Source organism: Diabrotica virgifera, chromosome 7 (assembly GCF_917563875.1).
Source record: "Diabrotica virgifera virgifera chromosome 7, PGI_DIABVI_V3a".
Taxonomy (NCBI): domain Eukaryota; kingdom Metazoa; phylum Arthropoda; class Insecta; order Coleoptera; family Chrysomelidae; genus Diabrotica; species Diabrotica virgifera.
This window is the reverse complement of record NC_065449.1, coordinates 115196482-115220886: the sequence shown is the minus strand read 5'-3', so window position 1 is coordinate 115220886 and position 24405 is coordinate 115196482. Positions and strand designations below refer to the sequence as shown.

General features: G+C 32.7%; 1 protein-coding gene across 2 annotated transcripts in view; it reads right to left on the bottom strand.

The window, feature by feature from the left end:
- Nucleotides 1-10581: 10581 nt before the first annotated feature.
- The window catches only part of LOC114328629 (lithostathine-1), a 48685-nt gene continuing 34861 nt past the window's right edge, over nt 10582-24405 (bottom strand). For both annotated transcript variants that reach the window (XM_050655799.1, XM_050655800.1), the window contains exon 5: nt 10582-10742. In XM_050655799.1, coding sequence (XP_050511756.1) covers nt 10727-10742 — 16 coding nt within the window. In that variant the 3' untranslated portion in view covers nt 10582-10726. The remainder of the gene's footprint in view (nt 10743-24405) is intronic.

Here is a 24405-nt window from a genome sequence, read left to right as displayed (position 1 = left end):
GCTAATAGAAACACAGAGAGATTCGCGAGAGTTATTGTTCTTTAAAGGGTGGTTATTTTCGAATAACCTCGAAATGGAGAACCTTCAATCTCAAATAACTCGAATGGGGCACAATTTTTTAGGAAAAATTAAGAGACTTCTTCTAAAGTTCATTAGAAAAGATTTTAAATAAGCTGTGACAAAAGTTTTTTGCATATGAACTGACTAACTTATGACGAAAATAAAATCACTCTCTGCTTTTTTCTATTTGAAATGTAACAATAATTAAACCCTCGTAAATATAATCCAAATAGAAATGAATCGCTTCCGACTTGAAATTTACTTTATATATATACAAGGTGTAACAAAAATACAGGTCATAAATTAAATCACATATTCTGGGACCAAAAATAGTTCGATTGAGACTAACTTACCTTAGTATAAATATGCACACAAAAAAAGTTACAGCCCTTTGAAGTTACAAGACAAAAATCGATTTTTTCCGATATATCAAAAACTATTAGAGATTTTTTAATGAAAATGGACACGTGGCATTCTTATGGCAGGAACATTTTAAAAATAAATTATAGTTAAATTTGTGCATCCCATAAAAATTTTATGGGGTTTTGTTCCCTTAAACCCCCCCAAACTTTTTTGTACGTTCCAATTAAATTATTATTGTGGTAACATTAGGTAAACAGAATGTTTCTAAAACTTTTTTGCCTCAGTACTTTTTGGAAAAGCTAGTTTTTATCGAGCTATTTTGAATATTTATCAAATCCACCACATATTTGTATACTGTTACGTACGATTGTAGAGACCTGGGGCCTGATTCTAATTCATTTCGACAGTCGCAATTTCATTTCGACACCGCCATGACAGCAACTGGGGATATTAACCTTATCATGTTGAGACTGCTCAGAATTTGGGTTGGCGCTTCGGTTTCTTGGATTTTGTTGATAGTCTGGGAAAATTATCGAAATAATAGTACCATTTTTGGGAAAAATTATTTACCAGCTATTTTATTGCTAAAATCGAATCTTAAGATTGCATATATTAGTAATATGGGGTATGACAAGTCCGCAGAAAGTGTGTTATTTTATTTATAAACAAATTAGCACTCCTAAATCTTCTTTTTTTTTTCAATTAGGTAGTGGTCTGTAACTCCTATAATTTTTCCTTTGAGCCAAAAACACTCAAATAAAAATTCACCGTAATTTAGTTCTGCACAAAGTTATTTTTTTTCCGATTTCCTTCAACAAAAATTTTACTCAGAAAATCCGTGTTTTCCCAAAAAATCTGCCATTTTCAATTAAAATTTTAGGGAAGTACCTAATTATTTATCAATAATTAAATAATTGAAGACATGAAAGATTTATTATAGTAGATTATACAGAGGGGCTAAATTATGGAATAAATTCATTTCTTTAAAACGGAGGATTTTGGAGCAAAATCCCGAAAGAGGTCGATTTTTATTTTTAAATTACAATTGTTTGGCATATATTTCATACTAGTGACGTTATCCATCTGAGCGTGATGACGTAATCGATAATTTTGTTAATGGGAATAGGGGTCGTGTGGTAGGTCATTTGAAAGGGCGTTTAATTCTCTATTCAGTAATATAAACATTAATATCATTAGGTATTTATACAGGGTTGCCAAAAAAAAATTTTGAATTAAATTAATTGGCGCAAAAAGAAGAATGTATGTAATTTATTTAACTCAAAATACATTGTACTGCTGTCAGAAAATAGAAAAAAAGGTTTATTTCACAAATAAACATTTCTTTTCGCTTAAATTAAATCACAAACAGCCTCCCTCCTACCTATTGGCAGTTTGAACTTTTAATTTAAGCTAAAAGCAATGTTTATTTGCAAAATAAACATTTTTTTCTATTTTCTGACAGCAATAGAATGTATTTTGAGTTAAATAAATTACATGCATTCTTCTTCTTGCGTCAATTAATTTAATTCAAAATTTTTTTTGGCCTCCCTGTATAAATATTGATATTAATGTTTATAATACTGAATAGAGAATTGAACGCCTTTGTAAATGAGCTACAACACGAACCCATATTCCTATTTAAAAAAATAATTACGTTATCACGCTCGGATGGATGACGTCACTAGTTTGAAATATATGCCAAGAAATTTAATTTAAAAATAAAAATCGACCTGTTTCGATATTTTTCTCTAAAATCGTCCATTTTAGAGAAAATGAATTTATTCCATAATTTAGCCCCTCTCTGTATATCAGGAGACCGGCGACAATCTAACCAATAGTTTAGCAATAATTAAAATGTTAATTAAAAAATTTCGGTCGAAATAATAACCAGAAAGATTATGATACACCAGAATAACTATGATTTTCATATAAAAAAGCACTATACCTATTCAACGTACCTTACAGGATTGAAATTGGACCATTTGAGCGGTCTCAGGAATGTTATAAAGAAACAATTTTTTGGCTTATAAACAAATAGAACCCCTCAGAAAATATTAGATTAAATTAAATTAAGTTAACGCTGTTCAAAAGAGCACGGCTTCTGTGTCCTTTTCGAAGAAAAACAAATTGAATTGCGAGGAGTGATTCCAGGTATAACCGGTCAAATTTGACCGGCATTTGCGACAGAGTTATAAACAACAGGATTTTAATCTTTGAACCATTAGATACCTTTTAATTCCGGTCCTCTTTGTACATACAAATTTTCATATCTTCAAGACACTCATAACAAAAAAGATTTATGTCACTGTCACCAAATTATTTAATTATTGATAAATAATTACTTCCCTCAAATTTTAGTTGAAAATTAAAGATTTTGTTTGGAAAACCCGAATTTTCCGAAGAAAATTTCCGTCGAAGGAAATTGGAATAAATTATCAATGTGCAGAATTAAATTACTGTCAATTTTTATGTGAGTGTTTTGGTTTAAAGTTAAAATTTTCGGAGTTATAGAGCAATAATAAAAAAAAAAGATTTCGGAGCGCTAATTTGTTTATAAACAAAATAGCACACTTTCTGTGGACTTTGCACAGCTATATTACTAATATAGGAAATCTTAAGATTTGATTTCAGCATGTCCAGCAATAAAATAGCTGGTAATTAATTTTCCTTGTTTTTTACTAATTTTCCCAGATTATTACCTCACATCTTTCATTGAGTTGATGATTCATGTTGTGGACATTCTCAATTATTATATTTCTAATTTAATACTATTCTATCTAATTCCTCAAAACAAGCAAATTTCAATTAAACCCAGCTATATTATAATACCTTTTGATTTAGTTTTCCTTGCAAGAAATAAACAAAACACATCTAAACTAAACCTAACCTCGCTTTTGGCCATTCATTCATCTCCGTGTCAAATAATTTCGACAGTCGCCATATTGACAGCGACTTGTTTTTGGTCGAAATTTGATTTAGAATCAGGGCCCTGGTAATAATATGAAATTTTTTTTATAAAATACAGTTTGAGGTATATTTTGCACCATATTAGAAAAGAAGCCACATCCCGATAAAAGGTGCCTCATCGGAAAAATACTAAGAGGCAAAAAATTTTAAAAACATCCTGTTTAACTAATGGTACCGCAATAATAGTTTAATTGGAACGTACACAAACATTTGGGGGGTTTAAAGGCACAGAACCCCCATAAAATTTTTATGTAAACATATTAAAATGAAGTCGCATCTCGATTAAAACTGGTTTATCGAAAAAATATTAAGAGACAAAAAAGTTTTAAAAACATTGTGTTTAACTAAGGGTACCACAATAATAATTTAATTGGAACGTACAAAAAAGTTTGGGGGGTTTAAGGAAACAAAACCCCCATAAAATTTTTATGGGGTGCACAAATTTAACTATAATTTATTTTTAATATGTTCCTGCCATAAGAATGCCACGTGTCCATTCTCATTAAAAAATCTCTAATAGTTTTCGATATATCGGAAAAAATCGATTTTTATCGTGTAACTTCACAGGGCTGTAACTTTTTTTGTGTGCATATTTGTACTAAGGTAAGTTAGGTTTAATCGAACTATTTTTGGTCCCAGAATATGTGATTTAATTTATGACCTGTATTTTTGTTACACCCTGTATAATTGATATGATCCATATGACATGACCGGTTTGGAATGCTTAGTTTAGAAAAAATAGTTGATTAAATCGAAAACGACATTTTTGTAGTTTAAAAAAAAAGTGCATTTTTCTTAAATAAACCTAAAAGTATCCATGATACAAAAACAAAACAAAAAAATCAAAATTTTCATTAAAAAATATCCTACAGTTAATATTTGAAACATTTTATTAATTTTATGAGTGTTTTTCTATCAATATAACCAATCTCAGTGTTAACCAAGTTTTTCCGTATCCGAGGTAGCCACGGTCCCAGTTACCTCGGATAATCGCGAGTCTACTGTATTTAAGAAAAATGCACTTTTTTTAAATTATAAAAATATCATTTTTGATTTAATCAACTATTTTTTCTAAAATAAGCATTCCAAACGGGTCAAATCGCATGGATCGTATCAATTATACCTAAGTAAAATTAATTTCAAGCGGGAAGCTATTTATTTCTGTTAGGATTGTAATGACAAGGCTTTAATTTTTACATTTCAAAAAGAAAAAAGCAGAGAGCGACTTTATCTTCGTTATAAGTCAGTCAGTTCTTATGCAAAAAAACTTTTGTCACATCTTATTTGAAAGGTTTTTTAATGAGCTTTGAAAGATCTTTCTTAAGTTTAAAAAAAAGTGCATCACATTGGAGTTATTTGAGATTGAAGGTTCTCCACTTAGATTTTCTTCGAAAATAACCATCCTTTAAAGAGCAATAATTCAGTCGTTATTGGATTATGTAAGTCTTTCTGACGGTAATCTCTTTGCTTTTTATTAGCTACAGTTTTATTCTTAACGAGATTTTCTATAAAATTAAATTTTTTTAAGTTATTCTTGAAAAACGGTTATAAAACGTGATTTTTTTAAATGAAAAAAAATGCATAGTTTCAATTGCTAATTACTTGGAAAGTATCAATGTTGCAAAAAAAATTATAGGATAAAATTTACTCAGAATTGGCCAATATATAAACCTTCATAGTTATTTTTTTTGAACAAATGTTAATCCCCTAGGTGGGGTTGGTTTTACCCCCCAGGGCAAAAGCCCGATTTGGCGTAGGGTAGATTTTCGAATTATGGATAGATGGCGCTACAATCGGAAAAAACAATTGTTGGAAATCGAAAATTAAATTAAAAAGTGGAAAGTCCACACTAAAATGGAAAATTTTACTTAACTTTTTTTATTTTTAGGACCTAATCTTCACAACCCAATTATTGGTCCCCATAACGCTCGAATGACTGCCCAATTATAATAATAAAGCTGGGGGGAGACGATAAGGCAGGACATGTTGGTAAAGGGGATTAACATTGATATGGCCCAAGATAGAATTGTGTGGAGAAATGCAATTAGGGAAGCCGACCCCGCATAGGGATAAGGCAAAGAGAATGATGATGATGAACGCTCGAATGACTGCCCATTTAGCATACTTTCCTTAGCATACTATTATAATATTTTAACGGTGCGGTGTCTAGTTGATGATGTACGGGAACACTGGAACAGGGGAAGTTTTAATTGTGGAACAGTTGACAGGTTTCGAACGTCAGACTACGAAAACCTCCTATGTATTTTGTCGAATAGAACTTCCAATTCATTTGTTACCCTTTCATTAAACTCTAAAAATCAGACTGCTGTTTACCACCAACATAATTTTTGCCATTTGGTATGTTCCACATATCAGACTTATTAAAATGCCCAACATGTTTATCAGTCAAATATTTTTTTAATAGTATATAAAGTTTGCTATTGAATAAACTTAAGAAAACACGTTCCACAATTAAAATGACGTTTCACCATTAAATCATCCCCTGTTCCAATGTTCCCATACAGCAAAGTTTGTCCGACTAGAAACCGTTAAGCTATTAACTCATTTTCAGCTTGCTATTAATCAACTTTGTTTTTCGTACGCGGGATCCAGGCCTCTTGATCAGTGTAAAAGTGTTGAAAGAATTACGTCCCAAATGCATAAAACCTATAACGTTTATATTCAATGCCATACTAAACTTAGGTTACTTTCCCGATCAATGGAAAGTATCTCAGGTAATAACAATTCTCAAAACCAGGGAAACCTCAAGAAGAAACTACATCTTACAGACCAATCAGCCTCTTGCCATGTCTAAAGTGTTTAAAAAACTATTAATATAAAAACTCAAAACCTGGATCAGAAATCTAATTCTAAAAGACCAATTCTTCTAAAATTCTTAGACCACCTGTTTAGATTTCGGTGCCACCACTAAACAATACAACAAGTTCACAGAATGGTAACACATATAAATGCTGATTTTGAGGCCAAAAGATACTAAAAGACTAAGTTTTCACTCTAATGGCATATAAAACAACATAATGCTATTCTACACCCCACCAGAATGAAAACAATGGGAACCTTCTCTGGTTACACCTCCGAGGCTACTACAATTTGCAAGCCATACGGATGCTGAGACTAAGGAAGGTGAGGGAATTCTACAATTTGCAATTCACGTCCCATCTGCTCAGCGCGGTAAAGTTCCAACGAGAATGGTTCCCTTCATACTCCACACAGAGTAAATGTAAATCAAAAATGAATAACCATTTTCAATTTCGTTGCAAAACGAAAACACAGCCGAACCATATTCTAGTCCAATCAGAGAGTGCTGCAAGCACCCCTACCGGTTTCGAAACTTATTAGTCTCTCATCAGGAGGCACATATGCTGCTCTCCCCGATCCAACCAAAACAAACCCCAGCGTGCAGTCCCGGATTGCAACGAATGAAATGGCATAGATGCCCTAGCGGCAACTGCTAGCAAAAAGACTAAGTTTTCACTCTAATGGCATATAAAACAACATAATGCTATTCTACACCCCACCAGAATGAAAACAATGGGAACCTTCTCTGGTTACACCTCCGAGGCTTCTACAATTTGCAAGCCATACGGATGCTGAGACTAAGGAAGATGAGGGAATTCTACAATTTGCAATTCACGTCCCATCTGCTCAGCGCGGTAAAGTTCCAACGAGTTTCCAACGCGTTTTATATGCCATTAGAGTGAAAACTTAGTCTTTTTGCTAGCAGTTGCCGCTAGGGCATCTATGCCATTTCATTCGTTGCAATCCGGGACTGCACGCTGGGGTTTGTTTTGGTTGGATCGGGGAGAGCAGCATATGTGCCTCCTGATGAGAGACTAATAAGTTTCGAAACCGGTAGGGGTGCTTGCAGCACTCTCTAATTGGACTAGAATATGGTTCGGCTGTGTTTTCGTTTTGCAACGAAATTGAAAATGGTTATTCATTTTTGATTTACATTTACTCTGTGTGGAGTATGAAGGGAACCATTCTCGTTGGAACTTTACCGCGCTGAGCAGATGGGACGTGAATTGCAAATTGTAGAATTCCCTCATCTTCCTTAGTCTCAGCATCCGTATGGCTTGCAAATTGTAGAAGCTTCGGAGGTGTAACCAGAGAAGGTTGCCATTGTTTTCATTCTGGTGGGGTGTAGAATAGCATTATGTTGTTTTATATGCCATTAGAGTGAAAACTTAGTCTTTTTGCTAGCAGTTGCCGCTAGGGCATCTATGCCATTTCATTCGTTGCAATCCGGGACTGCACGCTGGGGTTTGTTTTGGTTGGATCGGGGAGAGCAGCATATGTGCCTCCTGATGAGAGACTAATAAGTTTCGAAACCGGTAGGGGTGCTTGCAGCACTCTCTGATTGGACTAGAATATGGTTCGGCTGTGTTTTCGTTTTGCAACGAAATTGAAAATGGTTATTCATTTTTCCAAAAGATACTGTTTAGCGGCATTTCTTGACTTTAGGCAGGCATTTGACAAGATGTGGCATGAAAACCTCCTATACAGGCTAAAAAGGACATTACCGCACACCTTTTAAATTCTTCTTGAGTCATATTCTTAAAGTAGGTGTTATTTTATTAAATATCCAGATGCAACTTTCAAATTTTACTTTATGAAAGTGGCGTAACATGCAGGTATACCTACAACTCTTAAGAACCACTAGAGGACAGACCACCTACACAAAAAATGATGCTATGAACATTTGCCGAAGATACTGCAATCCGAGCTTCACATACTGACCCTATTTATGCCTTGCGTCTCCTTCAAGAGTATCTAGACAGAATACAAGATTGATTTTTGTTATGGAAAATTAAAGTCCACGAAGGAAAATCTATTCATGTTACATATTATAACACGAAGAAGAACCTGTCTTCCTGTAACTTTATATAATCTTCAATTACCATCAGCAGACGTGGAAAATATCTTGGTATTCATTTGGACAGTGGTGTCACTTGGAGGAAACATATCTACATAGACCAAGGGAAAGTAACTATACTAAATTTACATTCAAGATGCAGTAGAAATAAACAAACCAAGACACGTTAAATGCTACTAGGAGCGCTCCCGAATCATAATTTACAATGTATAAACTTTGGAAACCTTCTTGTCCTTAGACAATGTCATTACTTTTGTTTATTGTTGACACTCAACAGATTGCAAAATACTGTTAAATAAATAAAAAAAATTCATGAGATAGTTTAGCTTGCCTACCGGGTTTTAATAAATTTCTGTAGACTTTTTCTGGATTAAAATAAATACTCCATATTGAGCTTTTTATCTTTTGAGCTTCTTCTGTAAAAATGGTTGTCGCTTCTTAAGTTCTCGGACCCTTGCTCTGTCTTTTTGGTTTCATTGACAACCATAATATCTGCATTTAGTTGATATACAATCTCAACTAATTTGCAACATAGCCTTTGTAAATTCCATATGTTTATATTATTTGTACTTTTACATAACTTTTGTTCGTTTCGGTGTATCCGTTCGCTTCTGAGACAATTAACTTGGTCTTTTGATTCATTTTATGCTTTTCTAGTATTTAACAGTCTTTTAGTAATTCTTTAAATTTGTTGACCCTACATAGCATATGAGCATAGAGGCTCTTTACTGGAATCAAACAGCTGTCGTCAAGGTGGATAATGAAACAACGCAAGCTCAAAAAAGTTCTCAGAGGTGTAAAACAGGGATGCATTCTCTCCACACTACTGTTCAATCTATATTCAGAAAATATCTTCCAGGAAGCTCTTGAGGAATGCGAAAGCGGCATCAAAGTGAATGGTACCTGGGTCAATAATATACGATATGCGGATGATTCGGTCTTAATAGCAGACAATATAGAAGACCTCCAAAACCTTCTTAATAAAATTGGAGAGTATAGCGAGAACATGGGACTTAGCATCAACATAAAAAAGACGAAGTTCCTTATAATCAGCCGTCAATTATGTCAACATCAAAATGCAAGACTAGCATATAACAACCAAGATGTAGAGCGCGTAAGAAAGTTTAAGTACCTGGGAACCTGGCTATGTGAAGACTGGATGTCGGATATGGAAATTAAATGTCGGATAGAAAGAGCCAGAAGTGCATTCATGAAATTCAGAAACGTCTTTACGAACTCTGACTTTGACCTAAACCTAAGATTAAGATTCACAAAATGCTATATATGGTCGGTGCTCCTATATGGCATGGAAGGATGGACTTTAAAAATAAACACAATGAATAAGCTAGAGGCATTTGAGATGTGGATCTATCGACGAATCCTTAAAGTTCCCTGGACCGCAAGAATAACAGATGAAGAAATCCTGAGAAGAATTGGTACAGAACGACAACTGATGTGCACAATTAAACAGAGAAAAACGGCATACCTGGGACACATAATTATAAATGAAAGATATCAGTTTCTGCAAACCATAATTGAAGGAAAGATCGAAGGAAGAAGAGGAGTGGGTAGGAAGAAAATGTCATGGCTCCGTAATGTCAAACAGTGGACAGGACTAGAAAACATAGGAGACCTAATACATACTGCAAGGGATAGAGAAAAATGGTCAAACGTGATCACGAACATCCATTAGTGGATTGTATAAGAAGAAGTAGAAAAAGTTGACCCTACTTAGTACTTCCTCGTTAGTTTTTCCTGCCGTCCAAGGTTATTTTCAACATCCATATAAAAACTCACATTTCTAACGCTCCAATTTGCTTCATGCTCGATACTTTTAGAATCCACTTTCTGCTTCACACAGGAGTACAAACCCAGAAAAGGAGTCAACCATTCGTTGTCTTAGTTCTAAACTCAAATGGATATTTCAAAGAAATGTCTTTATTTCCAGAAAAGAGGTTTTAGTCATTGCTATTTTGCGTTTTATTTCAATGTCTAGATCTATGTCTATAATTGTCTGGATAATTGGCCAAGTAAAAGAGCAATAATGGCGCCAAAAATACAAATGTTAATGATCTTGACATATTCAACTACTTATCCTCCAAAAAATTTTGTAACTAGCCAGCTGAGGTGTGAAGACACATTCGTTGAACCGTTTGTTTATGAATTTGTACCTAATCCGAATACTGATGAGCTAGGGATAGCGAAACATGTCTATTCTATTGGCACCGATTCATATATAGACGGTTTAAGATTTTACTCTGCCAAGATCAATTCGGGTGTAAAATTTATCAACATTTTTTAATTTGTATTATATTTAATGCCTAAGTATATGTAAAATTATAATTTAGTTTTTTTTTACGTGCATTTTCTTAAATGTCTTCCTAGATTTTCTTAGATTGTTATGTTTATTGTCTTGAAAGCGTGTTGGTTACCATCTCCTTAGGTAACGAGAGACCTGAAAAATAAAAAATGTATATTAAAATGGAACAAAAATTTTGGCGCATTTAAAAAAAGAGAATATCAAAATGATGTACTGATGGCTATTAGACGTGATATTATATGTGAATTATTATTATTGCTATGGTACAATATTGTGTCTCTCTATTACCTCGAATTATTACATTATGTGCATGTTGTACTAAACTGTTGTCATTGTAGATACGGATACATGTAAGTAGGGAAACCTGTTTGTATCTGTTATTAATAAATAAATATATACACATATACAGGGTGAGTCATGAGGAACTGTACATACTCCTACCTCGTAGAGAGGCTCCTATGGGGAATAACAAATGACCATTAAAAAGTGTCTGCTCCCATTGTTTAATAATATACAGGGCGAGTTTCGCATTTTGACAGAAATTTGTATTCGTCATAATTTTTGAACGGTCAGATCGATGTGTCTCTTATTTTGGTCAATCGTTACATTATTACCACACAATCAACTGATTTAGTCAAACTAGAAAAAAATCAGGTCCGGCTTTAAAAAAATTAGTTCGTTTGGGTCTTAGAAAAAATTTCACCCTGTATACGCTTTTTGAAAACTCTAATATAAATTTTTCAAATTAGACAAATAGGCAATTAAAATGCCATATTTATTTTTTCCCCACATGATTACTTAATTTTTTATAATAAAATTAAATTTGACTATGAATAATTATTAAAAGTTTGGTAAAGTGAACCATAGATTTAAAAAAATTAACTTTTATTACAAAAATTAATTTTTTTTAAGAAATATTTAATTTATGTTACCATTCAATCAACTGATTTATTCAAACTAGAAAAAAAATCAGGCCCGGCTTTAAAAAATTAGTTCGTTTTCGTCTTAGAAAAAATTTCACCCTGTATACGCTTTTTGAAAACTATAATCTGAATTTAACAAATTAGACAAGTAGACAATTAAAATGGCAAATCTATTTTTCCCCACACGATTACTTAATTTTTTATTAACAAATCAAATTTGTCAAAATCATAGATATATAATACTCTAGATTGCGTCCTCCGATCTTAAAATGGGTGACGGTTGCGACAGAGATAAATGAGCCTATTTGGTCGGTAGTCTCTTTCTAATTTAAGGGGAATATCGACGACGTGACTATCCCACTTTATCGAGTAATATTTGTTGACAGTTGGAGCGGGTGGAGACGAGAAATGGTCTTTGGTCTTCGAACGTGAGTAATCGTGGTTCGAATCCCATACCAACTTTACCTTTTTTATTTTTATTTACTCAATATTGCGTTTATTAGATATTTTTACATCTGAAAAATGGACCTAAGTAAATCTAGCAGATAATAAATGTACCTATGTATATTAAGTTAATATTGGAATACATATTTGTGAACTGCATAGTAAAATAAAAGTCATTCGTTATTAATATAAATTCGTCCTTATTCGAATGATGTGAATAATATTTGTTTTGCTTCTACTTTTTTAAAAAATTGTAACAATAGTTTCGTAAATAAAAATAATGTCTAATTACTTATAATTGAATCGGTCATTTCAAAAACAGCAAAGTCCACAATTTTGAGAAACTAACTTTTTGAGAGGAATAGACTCCTTTAAGATAAACGTTGTGTGCAAAAACGACACCAGTCCAGTAAAAACATTAGGAACAAAACTACAATATAACTCTGAATTTTGATGTCATCCATTTCATCCATCTTTCGACTATATAATTAAGTTTTCTTTGCTCTTCTCTAAAATTAGGAATATGCGACTCGTGTTGTTTTTGAAATGACCGATTCAATTAATAAATCGATGGTACATTATGTTGATATTAATTATTGGTAATTTTTTACGAATATTCTTAATTACTTTATACTATTCTACCATTAACTTATTAAAAAAATAACATTGGCTTTTATATTTTTAAAAATCTATAGGTACCTACACAGTTTTTCTTATTTGTTATATATTTCTTTGCATAGATTTATTTTAGAGATGTAATAATATCTAATCAACGCAATATTGATTAAATTAAAAATAAAAAAAGTAAAGATTGGTATGGGATTCGAACCAGGATTATCCACGTCCGAAGACAAACGACCAGTTCTCGTCGCCATCCGCTCGAACTGTCAAACCATCTAAAATACTCGACGACCGAGTAGGATAGTGACGTCGTCAATACTCCCCTTGAATTAGAAAGAGACTACCGACCAAATAGGCTCATTTATCTCTGTCGCAACCGTCACCCATTTTAAGATCGTAAGGCGCAATCTAGAGTATTATAAATCTATGGTCAAAATCGGAATTTTAACCTAAAAATGAAAAAAAAAATGAAATCACGGTAACTCGCTACAACTCTGTTCCATTTTAATATTTTTTTCTGAAATTTCTACAGCACATATCTCTTACCATTGTGAAGACTATGAAAATTGTTGTAGACTTTCAGTCTTCTTCTCGTAAAAGTTATGAATGTTTAAAAATAAAAGGTGCAGATTCGTGAATTGCAAAGTTAAATCGCAAAACTTAAGTGAAAAAATTTAAAATTTATCTATTTGATCACGTCTATGTTAAACTATAGAGTCCAAACAGAAGTGTATGGGGAGTTTTAGATCTAGACGTATTATAAAAAAAAATGGTGAAACTTTTAATTTTAAGAAAAACGTTGTATAATTTTTTTTATTTTTATGGTAAAATTGCGATTTTGACAAACTTGATTTTTTAATAAAAAATTAAATAATCGTGTAGGGGAAAAATGAATATGCTATTTTATTTGTCTATTTGTCTAATTTGTAAAATTGATATTAGAGTTTTCAAAAAGCGTATATAGGGTAAAATTTTTTCTAAGACCCAAACGAACTAATTTTTTAAAGCCGGACCTGATCTTTTTTCTAGTTTAAATAAATCAGTTGATTGGGTGGTAACATAAATTAAATATTTTTTAAAAAAATTATTTTTTGGAATAAAAGTTAATTTTTTTAAATCTATAGTTCACTTTACCAAACTTTTAATTCATAGTCAAATTTGATTTTTTTATAAAAAATTAAGTAATCGTGTGGGGAAAAAAATAAATCCGCCATTTTAATTGCCTATTTGTCTAATTTGTAAAATTCATATTAGAGTTTTCAAAAAGCGTATACAGGGTGAAATTTTTTCTAAGACCAAAACGAACTAATTTTTTAAAGCTGGACCTGATTTTTTTCTAGTTTGACTAAATCAGTTGATTAGGTGGTAATAGTGTAACGATTTACCAAAATAAGAGACACATCGATCTGACCGTTCAAAAATTATGACGAATACAAATTTCTGTCAAAATTCGAAACTCGCCCTGTATATTATTAAACAATGGGAGCAGATACCTTTTATTGGTCATTTGTTATTCCCCATAGGGGCCTCTATACGAGGTAGGAGTATGTACAGTTCCTCATGACTCACCCTGTATAATGACCTAATTCATTGTACACGTGAACACAAAATGAGGAGTTTTTAGGAATATAAATATTATTTTAATACATAATAGTCTTCTTTAAAAAATTGTGATAATTAGTTATTAAAATAAAATACTTTTTTCTGCAGAGATACTTATCTTACTTTCTTGTACACCTGTGATAAAATACACCTAATGCTGCCATTCTAATATCAACATTCCAATTAAAAATATTGTTTCCTCCAATCAAGATGCAGAAAATTATCGAAGTGAGCCAATCAGATAATATGATAAACACGGCGAACAAAAAAAGTACCTTGATTAGAGTTTTCTAATGAATAAATATTTATTTAACAATATTATGTATGTTATGTTGAAACTCTTGATGTTCCATAATTTAGATCGCTTAGTCGTCTTTTCTATTTTGTTAAACATTATGAGGTTGTTTAATCAGTCACCTACTTACAGATGTTGATGTTACCAATAATTTGACAAAAATATGAAATCTTTACTAGCTAAGTATATTGTATTTTATTAAAATAAACAATTCGTTTCATGTCAGTCAGTTTTTCTACCTAGTTTCTATTAACACGTTTTAATCAAACAACTTAGCTAAGAAATCTAGTGCTGACATTCATTGTAACAACATTTAAATGTTCTGTAAGATGATATTTTATAGTATGTACGTACTGAGTAATTTTTGATACCAAATTTTGTACTATAACTACCTACTATATTGCACTTTTTCGTTAGTATCATTTTGATTTTTGATACATATCTTACCTTTTATTATTTTTTAATATCTCAAAATTGCTAACATTAATTTGAGTGCACGAGATGCAAAACTCGCTTATTGCATGTAAAGGCAATTTGAGAGAAAAGTGCAAAAAACGTTTTTTGCATTACATTTGTTAATAATCAATTAATACTGTTAGCGTCCCTTTAGAACATATACACCTCTGATAGTTTTTAACATATTTTAAAAAATAGTGTAGATTTTTTTAAAAAATGAAGAAAAAAGAAAGCATTTAGCGAATTTTGCACCAAAAAAGTTACAGAAATATACTTACATGCATAGAAATCGGCCCACTTAAAAATTTGGTCATTTTTGATGTCTCATATTTCCTAAACCTGTTGGCCGATTTAAGTGATTTTTTAAACATGTTATAGCCTGATTCTTTGAAAATACTACTGTAATGATATTGTTGCTAAACAAGTAAATTTTCATTGTATACCGGGTGTACTAATCAAACTGTGTTTTTTTCTCAAAGTTCGCATCACTCTGTGGAATATTCTAGCATTTATAAAATACTAAAATTAAAACCCAACTATAGCCTCAGATTTTATTAACATTATGTTTTTTGATTCATTCGTTGATGTTGGATAATAAAAAAGTTGGGTACTTTAACAACTACAGATGTTCTTCATCAATACACTGTGTTTTTAAAATAAGTGCGACAAACTTTAAGGGGTAATTCTGCATGAAAATATAATGACAGTTGGCTTTATAAACGTATGTCCACAAATGTTTCGTTTCCGAGATACGGGATGTTGAATTTTTCTTACAAACTGACCATTTATTTATTGCTTTAAAAACAGCTGAGAAATGAAATTCGGTAGGTTTTGAGAGATAGTTATTGCGGATTTTTTTACATAAATTTGAGAATTTTATATTCACCATTAGCGTGCAGACGGGTAATAAGATCGGTCATATTACACGTCTGCGCGCACCCGTGTTGAGCTGCCCCCCCCCCACTTGCAAAAATCAAAAAACAAATAGCCCTGATTTATGAGCTATTTATGAGCTTTCATATTCCGCAAACTAAAAATTTTGAGCTCGTTCCACTGAGCAGGAATTTAATACTTAAAAATAGGAATATTGAATCGGTTTTTGCGGCAGAATTACGAGCTATTTATGAGCTCTTGAAATTATATAGTTTTGATTTTTTAGCTCATCCCCTTCACCCCCAAACAACCCTTTAATTGATTTAACTTAAGAGAAAAATGCTAAGAAAACTTAAAATATATCGTATTGCGGATATAATTCATATAGTTTATATACTCTAAGAATAAACTATTAAATCACGTTCATTTCGATTATTGAGCTACAACCCCTTCGCAAGAAAACCACCCTATCTTTCCGGCTTAAGAGAAAGTTGTACTTAAAATGCATTAAATTAATTATTTGGCGACTACATATCATTTAATAATTTATATGCTTCCAAATTACGCGCACTTAGATCAGTAAATTGCAATTTATTTTGTATAGTGCAGTCACTGAAGGTAAAAATCAACGATTACCTTCAATTTCGGTGAACCTTCATCGATTTTCACGAAAATTGGTCAGTGGTTAGAGGATACGTCAAGAAACAAAGGTGACATAGTACCACCTTGCGCCTTTACCCTAAGGGTGGATACCGCCCCTTCTCGGGGGTGAAAATTATTTTATAAAAAATAACTGCACAAATCAATAAAAGAACAAATTAAAAGCAAAATTTATTATATAAAGTTATTAAAATAAGTCGGTTTTTCGTAAATCACTGAAAAACTGTAAATTTTTACAAAAAAGTTAATATTAGTTTAATTCGTATAGCTTATATTCTAAGAATAAACTCTTAAATCACGCGCCTTTCGATTATAGAGCTACAACCCCTTCGCAAGAAAACAATCCCATATTCCCGGCTTAAGGGTGAGTTGTACTTAAAATAATTTAAATTAATTATTTGGCGACTACATATCGTTTAATAATTTATGAGCTCGCAAAATATACTCATTTTAATTATTGAATTGCCATTTTCTTTCTATAGTGCAGTCACTGAAGGTAAAAATCAACTATGACCTTCGATTTCGGTAAATCTCCATTCATTTTCACGAATTGACAATAACAACTTGCGGTTTTAGCCTGGGGTATATGTCACCCCTTCTCGGGGGTGAAAATTACTTTATTAAAAATAACCCCACAAATCGAGAGAGGGACAAATTGTAAGCAAAATTTGTTATATAATGTTATTAATAAATCAATACTTTTTAAGTTATTAAAGATCAAATATTTTAATTTTTGTGAAAGAAAATGCATGCTTTAAAGCGATTTTCCATAAATAACTCAAAAACTGTAAGTTTTTACAAAAAAGTTTTCATCACTAAAATTGAAGCTAATAAAAAATATAATAAATTGCTTACTTGAAAAACCCTTTAATGTTAATTTAAAGTAAGTTATTGGTAATTAAATGTATATTTTTTTCTGCGACTGTTCAAATCTAAGGATTCAAGCTTATATGACGGGAAAGAGGTGCACTTTTATAACACTTAGGTACTAAATACTTGTCAAAGTACTTAAAAATACCTATCAAAATGAGCTCCAGAAAAAGTTGATAGCATCAAAATCCGCTCACCAATTTTCGTGAAAATGAATGGAGATTTACCGAAATTGAAGGTCATAGTTGATTTTTACCTTCAGTGACTGCACTATAGAAAGAAACTGGCAATTCAATAATTGAGATGCGTATATTTTGCGATGTCATAAATTATTAAACGATATCTAGTCGCCAAATAATTAATTTAAATTATTTTAAGTGGGAATATGTGATGGTGTTCTTGAGAAGGGGTTGTAGCTCAATAATCGAAAGGCGCGTGATTTAAGAGTTTATTCTTAGAATATAAGCTATACGAATTAAACTACTATTAACTTTTTTGTAAAAACTTAGTGGCAAGAAGGTAACAAACACGGTGTGATAGCAGCTCCTGACAAAAGAAAGTTTTTAATAATACAACTAAAAATTTTAAACTTGGAAACATTTTAATAGTGAAATCATAAGTGCAGTGCATCAGTGGACGAAAAGGCAGTAAAAACTGTAAGTCATTTGCATGCCTATTCTTATTATATTATAAATTACTAAAATCTAAAGCTAAACAAAGCTTGACTATCATCATTTTCCATAAACTTTTTGCTAATTAAATTAGGAGATAAGGAACTAGAAACAGATATTTAACAGAGCTCTTGGTAATTGAACAATTAAAACTTAATTATACGAGACAGAGGCAGCTATATCAGAAAATTTTACAGAAAATAAAAACAAATATTTTCACTAAAGATAAGGAAATTTCCTAAACGAAGGGAGTAGATTAACGGGTATATAGAAGGGCAGCTTAGGTAACTGGTCGGGGGGTGGACTGAGTAGCTTCTCGGCGGGTTCTCTGAGACGCCCAATAATTGCCCAAGATCTGCAAGGAATTTCTCGAGAAAACCATGAGCTCAAACGACTATACAGATGAACAGAACAATAAAAGACCGGCTGAAAACTTCGAGATATTTCAAAACAGTAAGAAAACGCATCGAACATCCACCATTACAAGTGATGAAAAACTCGAGAAAATATTATATCTGATGCAAGAGATGAAAACAGAAATAAAAGATGAGATGAAATTAATAAGAGAAGACCAACAATCATATGCAATGGAAATGAAAAAGTTAAAAGAAGAGAACGAGGAACTCAGAAAAGAAAATAAAGATATAAAAGCAGAATTAACACAAATAAAACAGAATATGGAATGGATCGATAAAGAAAAAAGGAAAAATAATATTGTCATAACCGGCCTGAATATTGATACAAGAAACCAAGCAGACCTCAAAATAGCCATGCAGAACTTTTTAAAAACAAATCTACAGCTAGAAATAAACGTCAGAACTGTAATAAAAATAGGAGAATCTCACTATCTCATCCAATTATATAATGGTGAAGACAAGCGAACAGTCATGGAAAACAAATATAAACTAAAAAACATAAGAAATCAAAAAATCTTCCTAAACAATGACATGACGAAACAAGAGAGGAAAATACAAAAACAGCTCCGAGAATTTGCTAAAGACGAAAAAGAAAAGGGAAAAGAAGTAAAAATAGGATACAATAAAGTTACAATAAACGGGGAGGAGTGGAGATGGAATAGAGTAAACGAAAAAATTGAGAAATCTGCTCCAAAAAACTAAGGAAACAACAAACGATGGGTAGTAAAGACGATGACGACAACGCAAAGACAACGGAATGGAATTCGGATAACGAAAAAAAAGAAAAACATACAGAAGGAGAGGATAATCAACAAGAAAATGGACAAAAGAAAAAGGTCATTGAAAAAACAGCTAGCATGATTGATGTGGAAATGAAACAAGACACAAAAACTAGAATAAACGAAAATAACTTGAAAATTGGTACATGGAATTTAACATCCCTTAGAGGAAAGGAATGCGAATTAGTGCAAGAAATGCAAGAATTTAAAATGCAAATAATAGGTATTAGCGAAACAAAGAAATGTGGAAGAGGAAAAGAAAAAATATCAGAAAATTACACCATATATTACTCCGGGGTAGACAAAGAACTTAGAGCGAAAGAAGGAGTAGGCATATTAGTCACAGAGACAATAGAAAAAAGAATATCAGATTTCAAACCTATATCCTCGAGAATCATGTATATAAAAATAGAAATGGAAGAGGAATGGTACATAGTGCAAATATATGCACCAACAGAAGGAACGGAAGAAGAAAAAATGGAAGATTTCTACAATGAACTACAGAATACCCTAGATGAGATACGAGAAAAATGTGAAAGAATAGTGTTAATGGGAGATTGGAATGCAAGGATAGGAAAAGATGAAAACAAAGGACTTGGGTGCATGGGAAGACATGGTGAAGAGATCCTAAACAGAAATGGAATTAAAATGATCAGATTCTGCCAGACAAACGACCTATTAATAGGAAACCCGTTTACACAGCAATTACTACAAGATAAATATACATTTGTAGCAGAAGGCAGAGATGCAAAAAGCATAATAGATTACGTAGTCTACACCCAAGAAATGAAACAAAATATAAAACAAGTCTGGACAGAACAGAGAGCAGAGATCGGAACTGATCACAGACTGGTAATGACAGAGATGACATGGCGAAAACCGGTACAACAAGAACAGATAGAATACAGCAGAATAGCAATAAAAAAGCTAAAAGATGAACAAAAGAAAAGGAGATACCAAGAAGAAACTGATAAGGAGTTCAAAATGGAGGAGAGAAAGAAAATAGAAATGGATATGGAGGAAAAATGGGAAAAATTTAAAGAAGTAATAATAAATAAGGCAGAAGAGATATGCGGAAATCTAACAGTCGGAAAGATAAAGAAAAAGACGGAATGGTGGAATGCAGATATACAGGAAGGAGTGAGGAAAAAGAAAAAGGCATGGAAAAAATACAATCGCACAAGAGAGGATCAAGATAAAAAAGAATACCAAAAACACAGAAACATAGTGAAAGAACTAATAAGAAAGGAAAAAAAAGAGAGTTGGAAGAAGTTTGGTGAATCCCTAAACCAAAATTACAGAGACAACAACAGATGCTTCTGGAATAAAGTAAGGAGTCTAAGAGGAAAGAAAAGAAAAGAACTCAGAGGTGTAAAAGACAAACACAACAAACTAAAGACAAATACAACAGAAATACTAGAGGTGTGGAGAGAATATTATGAAGAGAAATATATGGGCGAGGAAAGTGAAGAAATAGAGACAGAGGGAACCATAGAACAGACAGCAGAGGACGAAAACCAAATGGAAGAAATAAGTACAGAAGAATTGGAAGAAGCGATAAGTAGAATAAAAATAGGAAAAGCGAGCGGAGCAGATAAAATTGATCCCGAAATGATAAAATGGATAGGGAAAGAAGGAAAAAAGTGGTTGCTGGAAATAATGAGAGAAGCATGGAGAACAAACAAAATGCCGAAAGAGTGGGAAGAAAACTTAGTGATCCCAATTCACAAGAAAGGAGAAGAATCCAACTGTGGAAACTATAGAGATATATGCCTCTCATCAGCAGTGTTCAAGCTATATACGAGAATAATAGAAAGCAGATTAAGAACAGAGATAGAAGAAAAACTTGAAGACGAACAAACAGCATTCAGAGCCCAAAGACAAACAGTTGACAACATAAGCATACTACGAAATATAATAGAAAAAAATAATGATCGGGGAACAAACATATATATAACCTTCATAGACCTTAAAGCAGCGTTCGACTCAGTAGACCGGAAAGTATTGTGGAATACTATGGAGGAGCTGGGAATACCGAGGAAACTATTAGAGATAATTAAAAGTACGTACAGTAGAGTGGTGGGAAAAGTACAAATGGGAGGTAGCAGATCACTAGAATTTAGGATGAACAAGGGAATAAAACAGGGAGATAGCCTAAGCCCACTCCTATTCGTCATAATTATGGATCAATTATTTAAAAATGTGAAAATAAGGACTAATCAATTAAAAACAATAATAGGCTACACACACCTAACACCAGTTATGATAGAAGGATTACTGTATGCGGACGACGTCGTTCTCATAGCAGACAACCCGAGAAAGATGCAACGACTAATTGATGTATGGACTGAGGAAATAGAGAAAATGAAATTAGAAATAAACATCAGCAAATGCAAGACGATGAAAATAGGTCAGCAGGAGCACGAGATTGGAGGTGAAACACGAGTGTTCTGTAGAGGACAAGAATTGGAGAGGGTGACGGCCTACGAGTACCTGGGAACGATAATATCAAATGACGGAAAGCTAGACCTAGAAATTGCAAATAGGACAAAGAAAGCTACGAAAATATACTATGCGATTAATAATACGATACTGGGAAAACGGGAAATCAGCCAGGAAACAAAAATACATGTATATAATACAATCACAGCACCAACTCTTCTATATGCAAGCGAGACATGGGTCACAAATAAGAGACATGAAAGTGCCATAAATGCAGCAGAAATGAAGCATCTGAGAAAAATAGCTGGAAAGACGAAGATGGACAGGGAAAGGAACGAAAACATCAGAAACGTGCTAAGCCAGGAACCAATAGAAAAAAAAAATTGAAAAAAGAAAACTGAATTGGTTTGGACATATAACTAGGATGAACGAGAACAGACTAGTAAAGAAGGTGACAGATGCCAAAAGACAGGGGAAAAGAAGAAGGGGCAGACCTAGAAAGGGGTGGATGGAGCAAATCGAGGAAATCGGGACAAAGAGAGGGAAAACAGTGCAACAGATGAAGGAAATGGCAGGAGACCGGAAGGCGTGGAAGAAATGGGTAAAAGATGGATAGGTGATACCAAAGTCCGACGCTCTTATAGGGCATAAGGACAACGAGAAGAAGAAGAAGTAAAAACTTAGTTTTTCAGTGATTTACGAAAAACCGCTTCAAAACATGTATGTTTTTCACGAATAATTAAAATTTTTGATCTTTAATAACTTAAAAAGTATTGACTTATTTTAATAACTTTATATAATAAATTTTGCTTATAATTTGTTCTTTTATAGATTTGTGCAGTTATTTTTTATAAAATAATTTTCACCCCCGAGAAGGGGCGGTATTCACCCTCAGGGTAAAGGCGTAAGGTGGTACCATGTCACCTTTGTTTCTTGAGGTATCCTCTAACCACTGACCAATTTTCGTGAAAATCAATGAAGGTTCACCGAAATTGAAGGTAATCGTTGATTTTTACCTTCAGTGACTGCACAATACAAAATAAATTGCAATTTAGTGATCTAAATGCGCGTAATTTGGAAGCTTATAAATTATTAAATGATATGTAGTCGCCAAATATTTAATTTAATGCATTTAAGTACAACTTTCTCTTAAGCCGGGAAGATAGGGTGGTTTTCTTGCGAAGGGGTTGTAGCTCAATAATCGAAATGCACGTGATTTAATAGTTTATTCTTAGAGTATATAAGCTATAGAAATTATATCAGCAATACGATATATTTTAAGTTTTCTCAGCATTTTTCTCTTAAGTTAAATCAATTAAAGGGTTGTTTGGGGGTGAAGGGGATGAGCTCAAAAATCGAAACTATATAATTTCAAGAGCTCATAAATAGCTCGTAATTCTACCGCAAAAACCGATTCAATATTCCTATTTTTAAGTAGTGGGGGGGGGGGCTGACTCAGCCCCCCCCACCCCCCAAAAGTATTAAATTCCTGCTCAGTGGAACGAGCTCAAAATTTTTACGAGCTCATAAATAGCTCATAAATCAGGGCTATTTGTTTTTTAATTTTTGCAAGTGGGGGGGCCAGCTCAACACGGGTTCTGCGCGCTAATGGTGAATATTAAATTCTTAATTGTATGTCAAAAAATGTGCAATAACTACGTCTGAAAACCCTTCAAATTGCATTGGCATACATCAACCGGTTTTAAAGCAATAAAATAAATCGTCAGTTTGTAAGAAAAAATTCAACATTCCATATCTCGGAAGCGAAACATTAGCGGACATACGTTTGTGAAGCCAACTGTCATTATTTTTTCGTGCAGAATTATTGTCCGTTAAAGTTTATCGCACTTATTTACAAACACTGTGTATTGATGAAGAACATGTCTAGTTGTTAAAGTACCTAACTTTTTTAATATCCAACATAAACAAGTGAATCAAAAAGCAGAATACCTGAGGCTATAGTTGGGTATTGATTTCAGTATTTTATAAATGCTAGAATATTCCACAGGGTGATGCGAACTTTGAGAGGAAACACAGTTTGATTGGTGCACCCGGTATACAATGAAAATTTACCTATTTAGCAACAGTATTATAACAGTAGTATTGCTAAAGAATCAGGCTATAATATGTTCAAAAAATCACTTAAATCGGCCAACAGGTTTAGGAAATATGAGACATCAAAAATGACCAAATTTTTAAGTGGGCCGATTCTATGCAAGTAAGTTTGGAAAAATTTTTATTCACAAAGCAATTAAACAGTTACTTATAATATTACATTAAATTTGTAGATCAATATCGCAAGGTTTTAAACCCACTGCAGCCCAAAGTTAAACAAACAATTCAGAACACGGCTAAATGACACTAAAACGTAACTAAATCAAACGGTTGAATCACACCAGCAAACACGTGAGTAAAATCCGATGCTGTGATTGGACGCCTTACAAAAAGAGAGTTTTGTATCATACGCATCAATGCATAAAGTGAGTTTTGCATAAGTCATGATTTTTGGGGTAGCTTTTTATTTGTTAAAAAGCTAGTTTTGCTCCAAATACTTATCGAAAATAATAATTAACGACGTGCTTATAACTACTTAACTACTTTTTTCAATTTTTGTCGATAAGCGAGTTTTGCATCTAGTGCACTCATTTGTCCTATTTTAGTTTGTACCGAAACTTTATTTTGAACCTAGAGAGATTCTGTTTTATTTGTAGGTAATTTTCTGATATTTTCCATAATTACCTTTTTA